This window comes from Etheostoma cragini, chromosome 21 (assembly GCF_013103735.1).
Source record: "Etheostoma cragini isolate CJK2018 chromosome 21, CSU_Ecrag_1.0, whole genome shotgun sequence".
NCBI lineage: Eukaryota > Metazoa > Chordata > Actinopteri > Perciformes > Percidae > Etheostoma > Etheostoma cragini.
The window spans coordinates 5728950-5750767 of record NC_048427.1 but is presented as its reverse complement, the minus strand read 5'-3'; the positions used below and the strand labels follow the sequence as shown (position 1 = coordinate 5750767).

The following is a 21818-nucleotide window of genomic DNA, read 5'->3' as shown; positions in this document are numbered from 1 at the left end:
AACCCGGGCCCGCTGTGTCGAGGAGTAAACCTCAAATCATGGGCACCCGCTCTACCCACCAAGCTATCTGGGCACCCCATCCTGTCATTTTCCACAAAATCACTTATCCGTCATTTCAGCTATTGATATCTTTGTGACAAAAACATCAAATACTAAATTGTTGCCAACAAAATGAAAGGACTGTTATTTGGAACAAGGAGCTCTTTAAATGTTTGTTTGATTTATCTCTCTGTTGCTTGAGCTTTGTTCTGAATTGTCTTGGAATCTCTTCAATTGCTTATTTTTATCTACAGTTTGTTGTTAAATTGAATGCAACATTGTCTGATTTTATCACATGACTCACTGTATAGAGTATCTGTTGTTCAGAGGCAGACACAGCATGAATGTCATAACATTTGGTGGTTAATCTGCACATCACAGGCTCATCTCCTACACCGGACTAAGAATGTTTCCAAACTTCACCAAGATCCACTCCAAGGCGCACAGCGTTCTGGTGTACGTCTCAACACAATATACAAATGAACTACAAATGCCCACACAGCATTATTCCTACAAGCACTTGAACACACAGAATTTAAAAGCCCAAAAGAAATCCAACACATATACTACAGTTAAACCTACGCACTGAGTAGTCCTCACAGACCAGAATGTCAGAAATACAAACCATCTGTCCCTCATCTCCACCCTTTAAAAACACATATTTAAACTATCTCCCATCTGACATTTACTAACTTCAAAAAGGAAGTGGATTTAAAGGGACTGTAGCATGTATTCTTGATATTTTCCAGCATACATACGTGTATATTTGCTGTTTTTCTAACTATTTATGTACTTTTCAGTATTTGTTGTTAATCATGGGTTTTTGATCTATGTTCTGCTTAGTGACCTGCAAGATAACAACCACATAAAAAGAGTCCCCGCCAATGCCTTCAGAGGCCTCTGCACTCAATCTATCATCATGTAAGGAATTCATCGCTTTTTTAGAAACACGAGCACCGCTCTCACATTGCTCCAAGTGGGCATTACGTGTGCAATGACGAATGTTCCCTGAAATGTTCTCTGCCCTCTTTACTGAGCCCTGTCTTTATTTTTTCCATGCTACTTTACTTTACTAATCTCTATTTCCACTTTACAAGTGAATATTTTACAGACAAGCCGAGTCATCAGTTAATAAAATTGGCTCCATTTTAACCAGTTGCTAGATTAAAATGCATCTACAATTGTGATGCATCAGAAATAATAATCAAATATTACAATACATAATTACGTTTACTGTCAATACTTTATGTGTGTTTTGCTGATAAAACAGTTTTTACTTTGACTTTCACTTAATAGACAACTTTTACTCTGTCGTTTTACTTTTACTTAAACGATAGTCATATTGGGAAATATACTTGTTATATAACTCTGTGAGAAAAATTGAAAATTCTGCCAAATTACTCCAACTAATCTGCCAACAACTTCAGCCTCTAAGGAAGTCTTACATAATAACAAATACAGTTTATTTAGTGTTTTTTTTGTGTACTCATAATGCTTTCGTCACTGAGAACAAAAGAAAGGCGCACACACAAACATTAGCTTTGATATTTCAGAGAAGTTCATTGTTGAGAATTGCTTGTGTTGGAGCCGCATGACTGTAATTTGGCTTCTCTCTCTAATGACAGACGGCTCAACAGAAATGGCATCAAGGAGGTGGCAAGTGACGCCTTCAACGGCACAAAGATGCACAGATTGTGAGTCACAGGCAGAGACACGATAACAAACAGAATATTTAACAAAAAAAAGAAAAAGTCAGCTCATGTATTTGATTTGTCTCTTCCTCTCTTTTAGGTATCTGAGAGGAAACACACAGCTTACTCACATCAATCCCAACGCCTTTTTGGGTTCCAGTGAGTTGGTGGTACTGTAAGCATGACATCCAACAGTAACTCTGCCTACATGATTCACCCTCCTTATCGTCATTTAGGGGGGAGGCTCAGAATACTTAGAAACATGCCAGATTTAAGGTAAAAAATAAACTGAGAGCAGGTTTATTCCCCACTCAACGTTTCTATTGAAGTAGCAATCACTCACTTCAATCAATCACGCTTCCCGGGAACTGTCTTATAAGGAAACTTGAGTTTCAGCGTTTTTATTCAAAGCAAAGCAGAGTTTTTTTATGTCCTAAGAAAAGTTAATAACAGCTTTCATGAACTGATTATGGGTCAAATGCCATTTGCAAATTACATTTAGCAAACAGGGAATATATCTATTAAACATTGCAAGGATTCTAAAATTATAATGACAGTAACTTAACTGTTAGATACCAACTTGTTTGTATTGTTTTTGCAGGGACATTTCTCACACTGCCCTCAGCTCCCTGCCAGACCACATCCTCGGTGGACTCCAGGAGCTGATCGCAGAGGCCGCCCACAATCTGAAAAAACTTCCTCCTTTAGAGCTTTTCACCAAACTCCGCCAGGCCGACCTGACGTATCCGTCACACTGTTGCCTCCTCCAAAACATTAGCAGGAACAGGTACACATGCATTATCATCAAAAGGTTTCTGAACACGTTATTATTAAAGAAATAGATTGAAATTTGCTTTTGATTAGTTAATTACCGTTAGCTAAAACTGTAGTATCGGCCACATAGCCTTCATCTCAAGGTTTTGTTGTCATGAATTCATAGAAAAACCTTGTGTTAATAAAGTGAATGCTGCATCAGTGGAAAAAGTATTGAAAACTATGAAAGCACCTCATAGATTTTGTTTGCATTCTTACACTTTTTGGATGTAGATCGAGTTGGCACACCCTGTGCTCTCACCCCGAGGCTCAGTATAACCTTCAATTCCATAAAGACTACTGCTCCAACTCCACCTCCATCACCTGCAGCCCAGCCCAAGATGCCTTTAACCCCTGTGAGGACATCATGCCCTCGGTCCCCCTACGAGTCCTCATCTGGATCATCTCTATCCTTGCGCTGCTGGGGAACACAGCAGTACTTCTTGTCTTGTTAGGTATGAAATGGGACAATCTTAAACTTTCATCCTGTCCTACTTTTCCTCATTTTTTACCTTGTTAACTACTTCAAAGTTTCTTCATTTTTACAATTCCTTGTTTTTGTCTTTGCCTATAGTCTTATTTCTATACTTCCATTTTTTTCTTCCCAAAACGTTCTTTCACATAAAAGCTATACTAGGCTTTCTTCTTTTTCACAATGGAATATCGTCTAAAGGACTGTTTATACTTACCAAGATTTTTGTTATCATTTTTTTACTGTTGCATTGTCAGGAAGCCGCTGCAAACTGACTGTTCCTCGTTTCCTGATGTGCCACTTGGCCTTTTCTGACCTCTGCATGGGCATCTACCTGGTAATCATAGCATCTGTGGACATGCTTACTCGTAGCCAGTACTGCAGCTACGCCATATACTGGCAGACAGGCCTGGGCTGCAGTGTGGCAGGCTTCTTCACGGTGTGTATGCATCCATTCAGTCCATTGAACAAATGTGACAGCTCTACATACATGCAAATAACAACACTTATAAATGTTCATGTATGTTTAAATTACAGGTGTTTGCCAGTGAGCTGTCAGTGTTCACATTAACAGCAATCACACTGGAGCGCTGGCACACAATCACAAATGCCTTGCGGCTGGACCGTAAACTTCGCCTGAGACATGCATGTATTGTCATGATAGCAGGCTGGATCTTCTCGTCTATTGCCGCTTTGCTGCCCACAGTCGGGGTCAGCAGCTATGAAAAGGTGAGTTCTTTGTATAAGACTTTCTATTCAACTCGTTGTGACAACAATTCACTGCATTTTTCTTTTTTAAATTTGCTCAGGTTGATCTGATTGTGGATGTAAAATGGTGTATGAACTCATTTATTGAATCAATCAGTCAATCAATCAATTTGTTATTTGTCTCGTTCTGTCATATAAAAATACACTTTCAGTGAACTGTAATATTGTATACAGTATATACATATAAAATATATATTTGTCGTATTCTACAAACTGACATAGATGTGCATATGCATGCTACAAAATATGCAAAACTACAGATGCAATGTAATGTTTTGTATGTCTAAGATAACATTCAGTTCACATAGAGGTTATTTTCATTAGCTATTAATCTGCCAAATGTTTTCTCAATTAACCAATTAATTGTTTGGTTCATAGAAGACCAGAAAAAAGTGAAAAATGGTCATAACTAATTTCTTGATTTAATGAAAGTTACTTAACTGTAAAACAAACAAAAAATTGAAAAATACTTTTTGTATGTGAACTTTTTTATTCTTCATAGAAAAGCATTTTGTAACGCAATTTATTTAATGGCTTCACAGATGATTTTTTCTTTTCTCTCTTTTGTTTTCTGTATATTACCTTCATTTGCTGACCTTACGGTGGTTTAGTATCTTTGTTCATATGGATATAATAGTATATCCAGATAGAGAAAGAGTTTGTTTGTGTAGCCTACTGGTCCACAACATTTTGAGAGTCTTTCGGCTGAGGTTTAACTGCTCCAGAACTTTGCAGTCTAGCTTTTTGTATATCAGGTTATGTCATGAAAATGATGTACATTTAAGGCCCTTGTACACGCTGTGATTTTGATTTAAGCGTCTGTATTTCTTTGTGGTGCAGGTGAGTATCTGCCTCCCTATGGACGTGGATGATCTGGTGTCTCAGGTCTATGTGGTGTCTCTCCTCCTCCTCAACATCCTGGCTTTTTTCTGTGTGTGCGGCTGTTATCTCAGCATCTACCGGACCGTCCGCAACCCCTCATCAGCGCCGGCACACGCCGACACATGCGTCGCCAAACGCATGGCCATCCTCATCTTCACTGACTTTGTCTGCATTGCTCCCATCTCGTTCTTTGCTGTGTCAGCTGCCCTCAAGCAACCTCTCATCACCGTCTCAGACGCTAAAATACTGCTGGTCCTCTTCTACCCAGTCAACTCCTGCTCCAACCCCTTCCTGTACGCCTTCTTCACCCGCACTTTCAGGCGGGATTTCTTTCTCTTCACAGCTCGCTTTGGCCTGTTTAAAACCTGGGCGCAGATTTACCGGACAGAGTGCTCCTGGACCTCTCCAAAGACCAGCCATGTGACGCTGTACTCCTTGGCCAATACATTAAGTCTAGATGGGAAACAAGAGTGCTGACTGTCATTCAAAAATCCACAGCTACAGACTTTTTGCAGGATGTTAATATATTTCTCTCCCCACAGACATCCTTTTTCTCTTAGGCGAATATATACAGTTCTGGTGATCTCTCTCCTGAGGGATCACATCTCTCTCCTAAGAGATCACCAGGTATCCTACCAACGCCTTGTCAAAGTATCTAAAGCAAAGCATTTTTATGATATCATAGCCAAAAATGCACATAGCCCTAAAATTGTGTTTAGTCCAATACATACTGCACTAAATCATGCTATTGCACTCCCTGATGCTACGTTTGAAATCAAAGAACAATTTTTGAGCTTTTTTGTCAAGGTTGACACTATCAGATATACCGATGACCCTTCTAAATCAATCCTATGCCCTGCTTCTCTGAATTGTTGTGTGCCTGTAGTCCTGTCAGCATTGATGGATATTGTATCACACATGAAACCTACCTATTCAGCTTCAGATATTGTTCCCTCTCGTCTTTTGAAAGAGGTATTTGATACTCTTGGTCCCGGCCTCTTTTCTGTATTAAATATCTCTCTTATGAATGGCACAGTCCCATCTAGCTGTAGACATGATGTGGTTCAGCCTCTAATTAAAAAACCCAACCTTGACCCCACGGATTGTAACAGCTTTAGACCTATATCTAAATTATCGTTTATGTCGAAGATTTTGGGGAAGATTGTTCTTGCTCAGGTCTCTTCATTTTTAAGTAAAAATAATGTCTTGGACAATTTTCAGTCTTGTTTCAGAGTACACCATACCACAGAAACAGCACTTCATAAAGTGCTAAATGATTTGTTGCTGTTCGGTGACGGAGAAAATTGTGCTATTTTACTCTGGATGGATCTTAGTGCTGCATTTGACACTGGTGATCATGTCATCTTGTTGGAACGCCTTCAGCATAAGGTAGGAATCCAGGCAGTTACTCTACAGTGGTTCAATTCTTATTTAAAAAATACAACCTTTTCTGTTGAAATTGGAAATATTTCCTCCTCTTTTACATGCATTGTACCTGAAGGTTCGATTTTAGGTCGAATTTTATTCTCTTTGTACTTGCTCCCATTGGGCTCCATTCTTCACAAACATAACATATCTGATCACTGTTATGCTGATGAGACACAGTTGTACCTGCCTCTAAAAACAGGTGATACCCACTCTTTAAAGTCACTTTTTCCCTGCCTGAAAGACAATAAGTGCTGGATGGCTAAGATGGAACTCATTTGGTTTGGCCCCCCAAATTCACTTGATGCACGTTTGAAAAATTTGGGAACTTTGGCCTCAAGTGTGCGCCCTTTTGCCAGAAATCCAGGTTTCATTTTTGACCAAGCATTACAATTAGAGAAACTAATTATTTCTGTTGTCAAATGTAGCTTTTTTCATCTCAGGACTATTGCTAAACTAAAATCCTTCCTCTGTCAGAAGGACTTGGAGACCTTTATTCATGCTCTTATTTTGTCTCGTACTGACTACTGCAATTCCTTGTACTCTGGGATTTGCCAATCATCTTTATCACGCAGGCAGCTTGTCCAGAATGCGGCTGCTAGAATGTTGACTGTTACCAAAAAGAGGGATCATATCTCCCTGATATTGGCTTCTCATCACTGGTTATTGGTAAAATATAGAATTGATGTTAAGGTAATGTTACTTGTTTTTAAGGCATTAAGTGGATTGGCTCTTTTATATATTTAATCAGTTCCTTTTAGCTATTCTACAGTCTCAGATGAAAACAAAGGGGGGTCTTCTCCGTTGTGGCCCCGAGACTCTGGAACAAACTTCCCATTCATTCCAGGGTCTCCCCTACTGCTGAAATCTTTATGTCTTGTCTTTAAAACACTTTTTTTTTCTTTGGCATATGATTTAGTTTGGGGACATTTGTATGGAAGTGTGCTGTTTGTATGATGTGCATAATTTTATATTTGTATTGTCTTCCTTTGTTTTTTATAACTTTGTACAGCACTTTGTTGAACCTAGGTTGGTTTTAAATATTCTCTATAAATAAATTGACTAGACTGGACTAGACCTCTGACCTACAACAACACAGGTCACAGGTACACTACTGTATGTGCAATGCGGACAGAATTCCAAGTAAAGATAGCTACAGAATAATTGCAGATGCTTTGACCAAATCTTGTTTAAAAAGCTGTCCAAGATAATTTCTTACGTTAATTTGAACTTGCTTGGAACGCCAGATGGGTGGAGTTAACTGCATCATAGCAATTGAGATCACAAGTAAAAGTAGAAAGAGTTAAGGAAAGTGATCAAACTGATTTAACTTTCATGCATTGTTTTGTGTGACAAATGCCCTCCATCTGGTGTCTCGGGATAATTAAATAAACTGAAGTACTTTGAAATAGTTTTACAAAGGTTTGACAGTCAGGATGTTGGCATATAATATGCACATCAAGAAATTAACATTAATTTAGCATTCAATGTCATAATGGAATGATATTCATTAAGAAGCACACCGCAGGGACCTACTGATTAATAATCTCCACATACACTCTGTCTGCTGTTGCTCTCCATGCCTCCATATCCCTCCTACCCTTAACTTCATCCTAAAATGGACGTGTAATTGCCTTTGTAATGTAATTACATTTATCTTTTGTGAATGGAAGTATTAAGTGTCACTGCCACTTTTTTATTTTAAATCTGTTTGTCTACAAAATATATCTTTTTGATGGTTTTCCATGTCATTTATAAATTTGTTTATTATATCATCTCTGCATAGTAGTAGACTGCATCAAAGTAGATTTTGCATGGTGAATATAAGGTTATTAGGAGTAGTAACAAAAGGAAAAAAACACCCACTAAATTGAGTTGTCCCTAGAAATGCTGTCCTTCAGAGCATCCAAAGCTTTCAAGGACATAGTAACCCTACTAACCTCTGCTCTGTATGCCCGGGTGGGTTGTGGAAGGGGAGGGGAGACTCCACAGCTGCTCTTTCTGCTTATTACAGGAGGATGGATATGGCAGCTAGATAAAGCGCACACATGCACACACACACACACACACACAGAGGCAAGTAACCCAGGGTTTCAAGGCTGCAGCTGCATGAAGGAATCCGAGTCCATCTCATTGATATGGATGCACTGCCTCCTATATGCCAACATTGAACGTGTGGGTGCATTTATAAACTTGAACCACCAGGTGACGCTACTAATGCAGGATTTGTTGGAATCTCTGTTGTGGTCTACTTAGCTGTGAACAACATAGTCACCCTTAAATAAAGTCAACAATATGTAGTGACAGCAAAGCACAACTTTACAACAGTTCAGAATGAGGTCAAATGAATGTAGATACAAAAACATACATCAGTGTGAAAGTTGAGTTTTAACAGAACAATATTGTCATAACATGTCATCATAAAAACAATAAGAAACAAAAAGTTGCAAACAAGATTACATCACTGTTGCTGTCGGAAACAGTAAATGTTATTTTGGAGAAAAAACTGATACAGTCTCAGTTAGATGTTGTTGTGCAGCTCAGCACTGGAAACTTCCTTTTCCTTGTTCCTTTCCTTGTCATGCAGTGCTGAAAAGCACTTAAGATGATTAAATGGATAACATCCCTTTATTTAGAAACGCAATCATCCTCAAATTTATATTCACTGATTATTATAAATGATTAATAACTTTTGTTTGTAGCTTTTGTTTGATGTTGTTTGGTAAGAGCTACAAAAAGATCTTCTCCACAGAAAAACTATGTAACAGAAAAAGGAGAAAAAGGGACTCTAGATAAAACCTTGTAACAATGCAACAAAACTGTTGTTGCATTGTTACAAGGTGTGTGTGTGTGTGTGTGTGTGTCCTAAGTACTTTGAAATCATAACCTTATTGTTTGCAGCCAAACAATGCCATCTGGTGGTCCAATTACGTGAAAGTATACTAATTTACTAAATGTGTTTATTAAAGTGATTATCCAAAATCTATAATTTGAGGCTCAAATACTCACCTCCTGCTGGCTTGAAAAGTTTCTGTAAAAAGATTATAGTCTGGTTTCATGGATTCCAATGTATCCATAATTCCTTAAATTTGAATTTAAGTGACACATCAAAAGACTCAAAATAAAAACAAATGACAAAAAGATCATTCAGTTTCCATGTTTAAAACTATTAAAAGTCTTTGAAATTGTTTCCTGCTTTAACATTCACATATTCACTTCACTTTAAGATTTTAAAGTGTGGAAAGGTAGGCTGATACACTTCTCAATATAAACATTTCTTGCAACATCACCCCAGTCTCTGCCCTTCATAGGCTCAGTATGTTCCAAACACTCATATTTTTACTGATACATGGCAAATTATAAATCAATTACATAGGAAGACAGTTGGGCTACACAAATTCAAGGTGATGCCAATGTTAATAAAACATTTGAGAGTGGTTATTTTCAATGTGTCACACATATAGCTCTAGCCTGTATGTGCCTGTGACATAGGGACTAGGGCTGCGAAATGTACATTATTGTAATCATTATTTGTACCCGAGCATTGATCAAATCGCCGCTTGACCGATCACGAACCCCAACAGAATGGTTTGTCAACTCGTCTGACACGAAGGTCCTTATTGGCCGCTGTGGGAATAGATCATGAAAAGCCAAACTTGATTGGTCGAATGGACACTCTGTTCTTTTTTCTCGCGATTGTTTCCCTGGTGGGTAAATGGCTCCTCCTGCTACAGACTGAGACGGAGCTGGCACCAAGCAGCGATACGGGGGGAGTTGTAACACCACGGAGGAGGAAAAGAAAAAGCGATTACACCCCAAATACCAGCGGGTTTATGATCGCAATTGTTTGGCTGTATCTGGGAAAAAGGCTGGTTGGGTGGTAGTTTGGGCCGAGGGCTAAATTTAGAAACGGGCGGTCGAGGATAGCAGCCTATTTTTTAACAATCAACTCCCCAGATGAACTCCGTCAGAGCCACCAACAGGAGACCCAGGCGAGTGTCGAGGCCGCGCCCGGTGCAGCCCGAACGGAACAACGGGGATAGAGGTAAGCTAGGCCTCAGTCATCTAATGAGTTAGTACGAAGCTGTGTCGGGTGATAACAGTCTTCACATAATCCTCGTTTTTTGCCTTTGGCTTGTACTCCACTCCTAGAGACGGCGGGTTCAACAGGAAAACCCGGGGCTTCTTGCTCTGTGGCTTAGGCCAGGCCGCGCTTTGTTTGGCTTGAGTGATTGGGGCTAGCTAACACCGCTAGCTCGTTTACCAGGTTATGTGGAGGTTGGGGGGTTGCCTTCGCCTAACGTAATGCATAACGTTATGTACCTCAACGGTAAACATTAACCGCGCATATGCAGTCAACCTCAATTGAAGGAAAAAGGGGTCGACTTTACACGCTGGAGCCACAATATGCGTGTCTTCTCTGCCGTCGCATTCCCAGCTGTCACTAACGAGTCTGAGGGTGCAAATCTGCGGCGTCTATGGACTGCCATTTTTGGGGTGTAACGTTAACAAAAACAAAAAACAGCGAACGGGGCAATGCTAGCTAGCTGCCCCAGCTTCCAGAGGCTACAAACGATCAGCTGTGACAGATGAAACGGTGTGGTTTGGATGCATTCACTGACTTCATTTTCTTTGCTTGGGGCTGTCGTTCAAAGCTAGCGTAGCCAGCAGACTGAACCCACATCCCCTTCCTTGTTCTCAGAGCCTGCTAGCCGTAGCTCGATTTGTTTACACCGCGGATTTGCCAGCTACGCAGTTCAGTTTTTAGCCATTAGCAGCACGTCTGATCGACTTCATCTGCGGCCCTTAATTTGACAGCATTATAAGATATGAGTCTGATTCTGCTCATATAGTACACAGAGACAAATGCACACTGGCTGATATCTGTTGTGAATGACTAGACATGAAAGACTGGTAATGTGGCTGCAGGGGGTGCATCAGCCATTATCAATCACTAACCTTTGTCTGCCTTACCAACTATTACCCTTTCTGTTAGCCTGCGCAGTGTGCATTACAGCATGTGAGTAAGAAGAATACAAGTGTCAGCGGTTTAATTGTTTGTTCCAGTTATAGGAGATATTTTAGTTGTGTATTTGAGCAAAAAAGAGATGATGTGATTTATCAGATACATACCCTTTGTTTTTTATTTTATTGCATGGCCTTGGTTTAAACTGCAGCTTTGTGCATTAAAGTGCCTCTTGAGAAAGTGGTGTATGTATAGGAAATCTGTTTTACTTTTTGTCCAGATGAGGAGGCTCCTGCAGCAGCTGCAGCAGAGATGGCAATTGAGGAGTCCGGTCCAGGAGCTCAGAACAGTCCCTACCAGCTTCGACGCAAGACCCTGCTTCCTAAGAGAACCGCTGCTGCCTCTGCCACCGCCTCTGCCTGCCACAGCAAGGGCCCAATGGAGGTTAGACTGAAACATTAAAGTGCATTTTTTGTGCATTGACTGCAGTGTGCATGTCTGCAGACCTCAGTGTGTGAATCAGAGGGATTTGCTGATTTGTTGTGTCATCTTTTAAAAGAACAATGATTTTGTAGCAGAACAGTACATTTTCCAGTTGATTACCTAGTGCATAAATCCTGGCATGAAGTTGATATCCTAATTCCCCTCTTTTACAGGGAGCTTCCACTTCATCAACAGAGGCCTTTGGCCATCGAGCCAAGCGGGCAAGAGTGTCCGGTAAGAGCCACGACCTGCCAGGTGTGTGCTTAATCTCTGCAGCTGGGGCAAGGAGAGCGTTAGCGTTTTCTCTCCTTTTTCATTTTTTTTATTTAATCATTATTGATTTTTCTTTGTGTGCTGGTAAATCTTGTTACTTTGCAATCCATTAAATAGAATGACTCCATAGTTCAATGTGCTTGGAGTGAAATATTTATTTTCCTAAAGCTTACATTTTGAGTGTGTGTATTTGTGTGTATTTGTGTGTTTCAGCAGCCCCAGCAGAGCAATATCTGCAGCAGAAACTTCCAGATGAGGTTGTTTTGAAGATCTTCTCCTACTTACTGGAACAGGACCTCTGTCAGGCAGCTTGTGTCTGCAAAAGATTCAGCCAGTTAGCCAATGACCCAATCCTATGGTCAGTGCTGCTGAAGGCATAAAAACTTGTCTTTTCATTAAAGTACAACCAATGAAATTTGTTTCATCTGGTGTTTAATATTCTAGGAAGCGTCTATACATGGAGGTGTTTGAGTACACACGTCCCATGATGCATCCTGAGCCAGGCAGATTCTTTCAAGTCAGCCCCGAAGAGCATGAACACCCAAACCCCTGGAAGGAGAGCTTCCAACAGCTTGTAAGTTTACCCTCATAGTTGTCTGTGTGTTGTTTGTAGTGAAGAAGAAAGAGGTCTATGAACAGCATCAGTATCTTTGCATAGACTTGATTTATTTAGTCTCTATACAATAAAAATAAAGAATTTGGAGTTCTCAAAAGTCCTACATGGCCTTGTTATAAAATCTATGCCACTTAATAAGGCAATAATATCTGACCTGGTGAAAAAGAGTGCCTGTAAAGTCATACCGCTTGGCATACACAAACACACACACACACACACACACACAAAACATCTCAATAAGTTACAGGGAGAAATGAAGCATAGCTATCACTATAAAACATACATAAGCACTATGGAAAATGCGCTTGATTAGCCAACTTTAAGCAATTAAATTAAAAATTATCTGGTAGTAAAACTACTTTAGAAGTACTTTTACTTAAGTGCTGGTGTTTAATTTCGAGTCATTATTTTCTGGAAACACCAACAAGCTACTCCAAATGTTTTAAGCTGTTCCTTAATTTCTTTGGTCTCTGGGAAATGTTGGTCAGAGTTTTATGACAAGTAGCTGTCAAAACTCTTGTGCTTCTTTTTTTAACTGCAAATACAGTATTTCTCAGTCAGTCTCACAATGAATGCTTTCAGTTCATTCACACAAAGATCAGTGTAACGTGTACATTGTGACAACAATGTTTTTCTTAGGCTATGTCAACAATACTATGTGGATCTCATCTAATTAAGTCAATCCCAACAAGAGAGGATTGAGGTTGGTGAAAATGAAACATTAATGATCAGTCATACAAATTGCAGTTTGTCTTTCAAAATGTTCACTTCACCCTTTTTAGCTTTTGCAGGAGTCCTACCTCTTACTTTTATTGGCTTATAATTGTGATGTCTAGAAATGAAAGTGGCAGTGTTTTGCTGTTGCATGTATTGTAACTCTGAAATCTACCTTTGCATACGTTGTTATTCTGTAGACCCGGGTGGTTTCTAATTTGTAGTTTGCAGGACAGTTAACAATACAGGAACCAGAAAAAGTACTCATGATAGACAAAAAGTTTGTCCTTTTTCAGTAACTTGTTTTGACAATTTTACTTTTTTTTGGGGGGGGGGGAGAAAACTTGGTGGTTGAACTGTTCACAACCAGAGTTTTTGCGCTGCCGTCTTCTGTAGCACATTCAATTTGCTTTTTTTGCTGATTTGTTTTCTGTTTAGAAACATTCCTGCACCTAAATAAACATATTTTTTTAGTCATACTTGTTTGCTATACTAGCAAAATATATGGGACATACCTAGGTTGTGTGAGGACCATATCATGTTTGTTTGATCGTCAGAAACTTGATTTTAGTGTTTTCTGTGTTTCAGTACAAAGGTGCTCATGTAAAGCCAGGTTTTGCTGAACACTTCTACAGTAACCCTGGCAGATACAAAGGCAGAGAGAATATGCTGGTAAGTTATAGCTAAAAGAGCATGCACGTTTTTGTAAAGCATAGCTAATGTAAACCTGCTGGTTTGTGATGAATTGTAGGTGTGTATTTTTTTTTACCTGAGTGTGTTTCTGCCCCTTTCTCTTGCAGTATTATGACACCATTGAGGATGCGCTGGGTGGAGTGCAAGAGGCCCACTTTGATGGTTTAATCTTTGTCCACTCTGGCATCTATACAGATGAGTGGATTTATATAGAGTCCCCCATCACCATGATTGGTGCAGGTAAGCATGTTTCCTTCACTGGAAAGTACTTAAGACATTACCTTTATGCTTTTGCCGTACATAATCGATATCTCTCTTAAGACTCAGCTGTGTTTATGTCCATATGTATGAGGGTGTCTATGAGTGTTCTCTTTTTTTCCCCTCAGCTCCCGGTAAAGTAGCAGACAAAGTGGTGATAGAGAATACTAGAGACTCAACGTTTGTCTTCATGGAGGGCTCAGAGGATGCCTATGTAGGATACATGACCATCAAGGTGAACAAAGATCTCAACTTTCCCTTGATTTTACTTCTTTTGAAACACTTGAAGAATGGCTGTCTATTAAAGACCTTGTTTTATAGTCTCATTACAGGGCTCCAGTATTATTCTATGTAGTCACAGTCTTGAAGTTATTATTTAGGTATAGTTGAGGAAGTAATTATTTCCCGAATGGAGGCTCCTGGGTTTCTGTAAATGAGAACCACAAATGAGGCTTACAACAAATATGGTCCTTGCCACAATGCCAATTACAGAAAGGTGTAATGTTTCCACATATTTATCTGGGTTGTTTTGTATGTAGAGTTAAACCAGCTATAACAATTTGAAATCTCTGAGAAATTTATTTAAGAAGGAAAAGGATATCTGTCTGCAACTTCTGCACTTGAAAAAAAAATAAAAAATCACTCTTTACATGACGTTTTTCTAGTTATATCCGTATTAGTCACACTAACGCTCCACTAGGGAGAGTCCAGTGTGGATGTGGTGGGTGAAAACAAAAAAAACAAGCTTGATGTGTAGTCAGTAACCAAAGCCACTGTCTGACCGCTGCTGCTCTCGTCTCTCCTCAGTTTAATCCTGATGATAAGTCGGCGCAGCACCATAACGCCCACCACTGTCTGGAGATCACAGTCAACTGCAGCCCCAACATTGACCACTGCATCATCCGCTCCACATGCACAGGTAATGCACACACTGACCACTTGTTACATTGGCAGGACACAAAGACATTTGTACTTCTACAACACTGAAAAAGAGTTGACAGAGGCAACATTTCCTGCAGGGGTCTTGCATTGGGGGCACTTGTACAAGTGCTTGTGTCTACCCCTGTATGAGAACAGCTTAGAGCAATGGTTTTCAGTGTCCCTAATTGTTGTATTTCACTAACTAATCAGTGTGTTCATTATGTCCCAGGATGAGAGACTAAATTTGTTATTTGGGTCTTGGACTCAAAACCAAAAGCTTTTTTTTGGCAACTACTTTTATTATGACAGTTTGTTCTCCTCAATGAAACCCCTTTTGTTCCTGGGTTGGTGCTATGGGAAATCTTGAAAATATGTGCCAGTATTTCACAGAATAATGCAACCCCTTGTGAATTGACGCTTAGTTTCCATCAGCCTGGGTTGTGTCTTATATTATCATCTTCTTGGACCCTAAATGTCATAGCACATTTAGCATCAATACATTTTATTTCTTGGGAGGGATTCATAGTGTGTGGCATCTACATCTACTTGAAATATATAACCTTTTAATTTTTTTGTTAAGTAGTGGCCAGTATTGAGATGACAGCATTAAAATCAGCAGAAAATGTACCAATTAATAATCAAAGTCTTTTATAGAAATGAAACCAGCAATGAAACCTTGTGCTGGTTTCTGCTTCTTATGTGTTTTTAGTGTTGCTTTGTCTGTTAGTATAATTTTTAGATTTAACATCTTTTGGGTTTTTTGACAGTTGGTCAATGAATAATGGAGGTGATCATTTCTTTGCAGCACTATTGTGTAGTGTGACGCTTCTTTTTCTTCTGAATTTAGTGGGTTCAGCGGTGTGTGTGAGTGGCCAGGGAGCGTGTCCAACCATCAAACACTGCAACATCAGTGACTGTGAGAACGTAGGACTGTACATAACAGATCATGCACAGGTACAAATTATTTTTCCTTTTTAAAATGCTTACACTAATCGTTTGCCATAGATGCACATTCATAAACACACAAATTTGCACAAAAGCTTCTGACTCTGTCTTGTCTTCTTTTCCAGGGCATTTATGAAGACAATGAAATCAGCAACAATGCGCTAGCAGGAATTTGGGTGAAAAACCACGGTAATCCCATCATAAGACGTAACCATATCCATCACGGACGAGATGTTGGCGTGTTCACCTTCGATCACGGCATGGTAAATACACAGCAAATATGCATGCATTTTACTTGAACATCACTGCCAATCTAATTTGTCTTCTTTGTGTTTCAGGGTTACTTTGAGAACTGCAACATCCACAGAAACCGCATAGCAGGTTTTGAGGTGAAGGCCTACGCAAATCCCACAGTGGTGCGATGTGAGATCCATCATGGCCAAACAGGAGGCATCTATGTCCACGAAAAGGGGCGGGGGCAGTTTATTGAGAACAAAATCTATGCCAATAACTTTGCTGGTGTGTGGATAACGTCCAACAGCGACCCAACGATACGGTAAGCAAACAAACTCCCCTTTGGGGCAACATTGTTAGGAAACTTATAGATAGAGACCGCTGATAATGTGAAGATCATCAGGACTGATATTGATATGTAAAGAATATATGGTGTTTAGGAAACTTTATGTCTCTCTCTTCCATGTGCATGTTTATTCCAAGATTATGACAGTTTCTTCTTTTTAAAATTTTTTTATGATATATCCAGGGGAAATGCTATATTCAACGGAAACCAAGGAGGAGTGTACATATTTGGAGATGGACGGGGTTTGATAGAGAGCAACGATATCTATGGTAACGCCCTGGCGGGAATCCAGATCCGAACCAACAGCTGCCCCATTGTACGACACAACAAGATCCACGATGGACAGCATGGGGGCATCTATGTGGTAAATACACTCGTCTATTTTTTTCACCAAGTACAGATTATTTTTTAACAGTCTGTCAACCGCTTCAACAGTCCCCCTGTCAGGTGTGTTATTGTTTTTTACAGCTGATCCTGCTTTGTGTTTCAGCACGAGAAAGGCCAGGGGGTGATCGAGGAGAATGAGGTTTACAGCAACACGTTGGCTGGAGTCTGGGTGACCACAGGCAGCACTCCAGTTCTCCGCAAGAACCGCATCCACAGTGGCAAACAGGTAAAATGAACATGGTCTAACATTGCACATAGAAAGCTGTGAGAAATCTGAATACATTTTCCCAGCTAATGAAATGTAATGTTTTTTGACATCGTTTGTAAGAAGCAGCTGCAGTAAAGTGATAAACTGCATTCATGAGCTGTTATGACTTGACAATTTTATTTGAGTGACAGCAACACTGTAAAAATAGTTGCAAGTATCCCACTAATTGAAGCCATTCAAACAAAAAGTATACATAGTTTAACAGTTGAAGATGCCAGATATTCTGTATGTGCGCTTTTATAAGTGTTTTTGTGTGTAAATGGGGATATTCTGTGTATTAGGTTAGTCACATGTTTTTCCAAAAAATGTTTGCTTTTCAGTAATGCAATGAGAACTTGAAACGATCATTTGAATAAGGTCTTTAGTTCGCCTAGCCTTAATTAAGAAGAAAAAATTGAATCTACAACCATCTTACTGAGCTGTTTTTAACTCTTGTGAATTGCTCATATTATGTTTTTTTGGCTTTTTGCCTTTCCTTTTGTGTTATATATTTTTTATGTGCATGTTGTGGTTTACAAAGTGAAAAAGTCCAAAGTCCACCCCTAAGAGACTTACCATTGCCAACAGAAAACACTGTTCACAAACTGCTCTAAACTGCTCTATTGTAGTCCAGCCTTTACTTCAGTGACAAACCCGCATCACTTTGTAACACGTTATAATGCTCACCTAGCTGCTAGCATGGCACTCCCTCATGCTCTGCTTCTGACTGGCTAGTAGTCCTTACCTAGGTACTGCGTATGTGCGACTCCAAACAAAGATGGTACCAAAGTCAGATGCCTCACTATGTGGCTAATACAGAGAGCTCAACACACAGGGTGAAAAGAGGAGCTGCAGCCATGTGCACAACAAAAATATGGTGTTTTATGAAAATTAAACAATGTAAACCTATTCTGATATAACCTCTAAATACAATTATGAACCTGAAAATTAGCGTAATATGAGCACTTTAACATATTTGTATTATCTTTTTGTCGTGCAACATTGTGTTTAATCAATGTTGTGATCATCTGTCCTTTTTTTAATTTTTAGGTTGGCGTGTATTTCTACGACAACGGGCATGGTGTGTTGGAAGACAATGACATCTACAATCACATGTACTCTGGTGTACAAATAAGGTAATGATTAACTGCCTTTCAGCATTGTATTCACTGAAGTAGTTACTGATGTTACATGAGATGCTTTTACATTAAAGCTGGGGCACACTACTGAGTTTCCTTTATTCACGCAGTTGTAAGTAATAATTCAATACATTTTTTAATGACTTTTGACAGGACCGGAAGCAACCCAAAGATCAGACGCAACAAGATATGGGGAGGCCAGAATGGGGGGATTTTAGTCTACAACTCAGGTCTGTACTCACGATTTAGCTTGGTTTGTCTCATTGTGTGTTTGCACGTCTAATCTTGCTGTTTAATACAACAGGTCTGGGCTTCATCGAGGATAATGAAATCTTTGACAATGCCATGGCCGGGGTGTGGATCAAGACGGACAGCAACCCCACACTGAGACGAAATAAGATTCATGATGGCAGAGATGGAGGCATCTGCATCTTCAATGGAGGCAGAGGTACTTTGACACTATCTTCAACAAGACAAACAGACAGACCGCTATCACATAGCTTCTGAAGTGTTCTTCATCTTTGCTAGATATGTCGGAAACTTAATAGTACCATTGAACTTCAGTGTTTACTGTACTACAATTAGCTCCTGTATATCTAAAAAAATAAAACGACAAAATATTTTTCCCTGCAAGGTTTGCTAGAAGAGAACGACATCTTCAGGAACGCTCAGGCCGGTGTGCTGATCAGCACCAACAGCCACCCAATACTCCGCAAGAACCGCATTTTTGACGGCTTTGCGGCAGGTTAGCTTTTTTTTTCAAAGTTTTTTTCAACTCAATATTAGCACAAATAACTCTGTCCTCAGCACCAAAAGGTGACATAAACTGACTTCTCTTTTCCTGCTCCAGGTATAGAAATCACTAACCATGCCACAGCAACGCTGGAGGGTAACCAGATCTTCAACAATCGCTTTGGAGGCTTGTTTCTGGCCTCAGGAGTCAACGTCACCATGAAAGGTGACTAGCGTGTGGACATTAAAGGTTTGTCATGTCTGGCTACAAGCTAGTTTTATGATTTCTAATCACATTTTTGTCCTTTCCTCTGTCAGATAATAAGATTCTGAATAACCAGGATGCCATTGAAAAGGCAGTAAGCAGAGGACAGTGCCTCTACAAGATCTCCAGCTACACCAGTTACCCCATGCACGACTTCTACAGGTAAACCAGATCAGGAAAAAAAACGCAAAGTGATATTGGCAAGTAGAGCTTAAAGGAATTGCCAACTTATTGTGACTTTAGCCTATTCACCGTATCCTGAGTTAGATAAGTCCATACATACCCATCTCCGTGCATGTTGTAACTCTGGGATGCCCCCACCGCTAGCCTCGCTTATTACAGATCCTGGATATAACCGGCTCCACCTAGCCTACTGCTCCCAATAAGTTACAGCATGCAAATAACGTTACAAATAATGTCACACGAGACACAGTCATCTTTTTTTCCCTTTCTTTTTTGAAAGATTATTTTTTTGGGGCTTTTCCCTTTTTATTTAGATAATGAGAAGGGGGAGAGGTATGGGGGGTGACATTTTGTTTGGGTTTAAGACTGTTTAAGAACTTTAAGTCTTGTTGACCATATAATCATAATGGAAATTGTTAGTGGCAGCCCCAACAGTTGATATAAGAAATGGTAAACTGCCCAACTAGAAGAGAAATTGTCAAAATGCACAAGTATGGAATTGTCTCCCATTGAGTAATTTGTCTTTATTTTCTGTCATTGTGTTGTAAATGAATCAATCTGTTTTGTCTTTTGTCTCCAGATGTCACACCTGTAATACAACAGATCGGAACGCCATCTGTGTAAACTGCATCAAAAAATGCCACCAAGGGCACGATGTAGAGTTTATACGGCACGATCGGTGAGCCGTTTGAAGTTTAGGTAGTTTTAACAATTTAATTTGCTTATTTGAAGGGACACTGGTTAATAATCTTATCCGTTCCCAATTAGGTTTTTCTGTGACTGCGGAGCAGGAACGTTGTCCAACCCATGCACTCTGGCCGGAGAGCCCACACACGACACAGACACTCTGTATGACTCGGCACCGCCCATTGAGTCCAACACGCTGCAGCATAACTGAAGAAATCCGGTCCAGTTACACTCTTTCACATAAGCATATAAACACATTACATTGCACACAGACACACACGCGCAAATACATACTCCCACACAGTTACATGCACACATCCACTTGCAGCCATAAGGACCCAGAGAGACTCTGTGATTGCGGCGCTCTCAGATGGGATTGGCGTGTAAGGCTGCAGAGGAAGCAGCTTCCTGCCTGCTGCAGTCAGACATGCTGCAGCGGAGACTGACTCCCCTAGAGGGAGCAGTGGAGCTGAGGGTAGACTGACAGAACAGCCACAAGAGATTCCTCAAGTATTTCTTATTGCAGTCTGTAGATAAAGAAGATGAGAAGAGAAGGGCTATACAGAGGGGCTGTCGATGGCAACCTGTGCCACTTTGGCAGCATGTGAAGAACCCCTCCCCCCTCCCCCTGGTGTTAATCCTTGGCTCCCAGCCCTCTTCTTCTTCTTCTTTGTCGTCCTCACAAGAACTGCTGTCAAAGAGACTTCCTGCTTCCTCGCAGCTGCCATCCCCATTGGCTGCCCAGGCAGCTGTAACTAGGCAACGGATGGGCTGGATGTTGCTCTGTGTGTGGATAAAGAGCAGGATTGTGTGTGTGTGTGTGTGTGTGATGGAGCACTTGGGCTATTTTTTTGTTTTTTTAAATGTTCTGATCAATGGATTTTATTTCAATGCTTTCTCATGTAGTTTTGTATTTTCAAGCAAAAAGCTGACTGTATTTGAATGTCTTTTATTTTATTATATATTATTTTTCTTTGGTTAGCATCCCTCCTCCCAATGCAAACTGCAGAAACTCAAAAGTCCCAGTGGTGAAGTTCTTTCTGTGAAAGAGAATCTCGTTTAAACACTAACACCCTCTCCACTATATTAGCTTAAATGGCAGGTGGAGGAGCTCCACGCTTGTATAAAGGTGTGTATGTGAGAGTGTAAATGTGTGTTGTGTATAGTGAAAGTTGGTTGTGTGTGTATATGTTTATAAGCTGATGCAGTCAGTGTTTCTTGGAGAGGGTTTCAATAGGAAGCGTCAGAGCTCCTTTGAACTGGAACTTAAGAGTCCTCTGCAGTCCTTCCTGCCTCCCCCCCCCCCCTCCCCCGTGTATCGTGGTGACTGTGGCTCCTCATGCAGCCTGAATTGTATGCATGTACCATAACATCTAGACTTAATATATTGTGAAGTATTCAATAACCATTATGTAGATGCTAGTTGGAATTCAAAAAGGGGTATACTTTCTTAGAAAGACAAAAGAAAACAGGAAACTGGCCATTTCTAAGAAAATAAAACTTTATTAGATCACAGGTGTCTTGTCGTTAGATTCACATCCTGCAATATTACCAACAAATTTGTGGTTTTGTGAAATTAAATGTTGCCGAAGAACCCCCCCCCCCCACCCCAGGAGAAGAATTTAGTTTATTATGGGCC

At 40.1% G+C, this 21818-nt stretch overlaps 2 protein-coding genes and 1 long non-coding RNA gene across 11 annotated transcripts in view; 2 read left to right on the top strand and 1 right to left on the bottom strand.

The window, feature by feature from the left end:
• The window catches only part of LOC117936979, a 4048-nt gene extending 2701 nt beyond the window's left edge, over positions 1-1347 (bottom strand). The window contains exon 1 of one of the 2 annotated variants that reach the window (XR_004655069.1): positions 1338-1347. This is a non-coding gene — a long non-coding RNA (uncharacterized LOC117936979). The other variant, XR_004655068.1, reaches the window with a different exon arrangement.
• The window catches only part of fshr (follicle stimulating hormone receptor), a 10683-nt gene extending 4921 nt beyond the window's left edge, over positions 1-5762 (top strand). Inside the window, exons 6-14 of the mRNA XM_034860563.1 lie at positions 421-495; positions 883-960; positions 1665-1733; positions 1831-1905; positions 2332-2517; positions 2778-2998; positions 3273-3454; positions 3553-3744; positions 4624-5762. Coding sequence (XP_034716454.1) covers positions 421-495; positions 883-960; positions 1665-1733; positions 1831-1905; positions 2332-2517; positions 2778-2998; positions 3273-3454; positions 3553-3744; positions 4624-5142 — 1597 coding nt within the window. The 3' untranslated portion in view covers positions 5143-5762. The remainder of the gene's footprint in view (positions 1-420; positions 496-882; positions 961-1664; positions 1734-1830; positions 1906-2331; positions 2518-2777; positions 2999-3272; positions 3455-3552; positions 3745-4623) is intronic.
• A 4037-nt stretch (positions 5763-9799) lies between these two features.
• The window catches only part of fbxo11b (F-box protein 11b), a 36626-nt gene continuing 24607 nt past the window's right edge, over positions 9800-21818 (top strand). For 2 of the 8 annotated variants that reach the window (XR_004655067.1, XR_004655066.1), the window contains exons 1-22: positions 9800-10135; positions 11337-11500; positions 11713-11794; positions 12026-12170; positions 12257-12386; positions 13731-13814; positions 13943-14075; positions 14222-14328; positions 14901-15012; positions 15862-15968; positions 16085-16222; positions 16298-16515; positions 16723-16903; positions 17030-17152; positions 18224-18309; positions 18466-18542; positions 18617-18760; positions 18947-19057; positions 19163-19270; positions 19363-19471; positions 20073-20171; positions 20261-20459. Coding sequence is in view for 5 of the 8 variants with exons in the window: in XM_034860557.1 (XP_034716448.1) it covers positions 10048-10135; positions 11337-11500; positions 11713-11794; positions 12026-12170; positions 12257-12386; positions 13731-13814; positions 13943-14075; positions 14222-14328; positions 14901-15012; positions 15862-15968; positions 16085-16222; positions 16298-16515; positions 16723-16903; positions 17030-17152; positions 18224-18309; positions 18466-18542; positions 18617-18760; positions 18947-19057; positions 19163-19270; positions 19363-19471; positions 20073-20171; positions 20261-20390 (2676 nt within the window). In the remaining 3 variants the exon portion in view is untranslated. Of the gene's footprint in view, positions 10136-11336; positions 11501-11712; positions 11795-12025; positions 12171-12256; positions 12387-13730; positions 13815-13942; positions 14076-14221; positions 14329-14900; positions 15013-15861; positions 15969-16084; positions 16223-16297; positions 16516-16722; positions 16904-17029; positions 17153-18223; positions 18310-18465; positions 18543-18616; positions 18761-18946; positions 19058-19162; positions 19271-19362; positions 19472-20072; positions 20195-20260; positions 21695-21818 lie in introns of those variants that run through there. The other 6 variants (XR_004655065.1, XM_034860561.1, XM_034860560.1 and 3 more) reach the window with 6 other exon arrangements.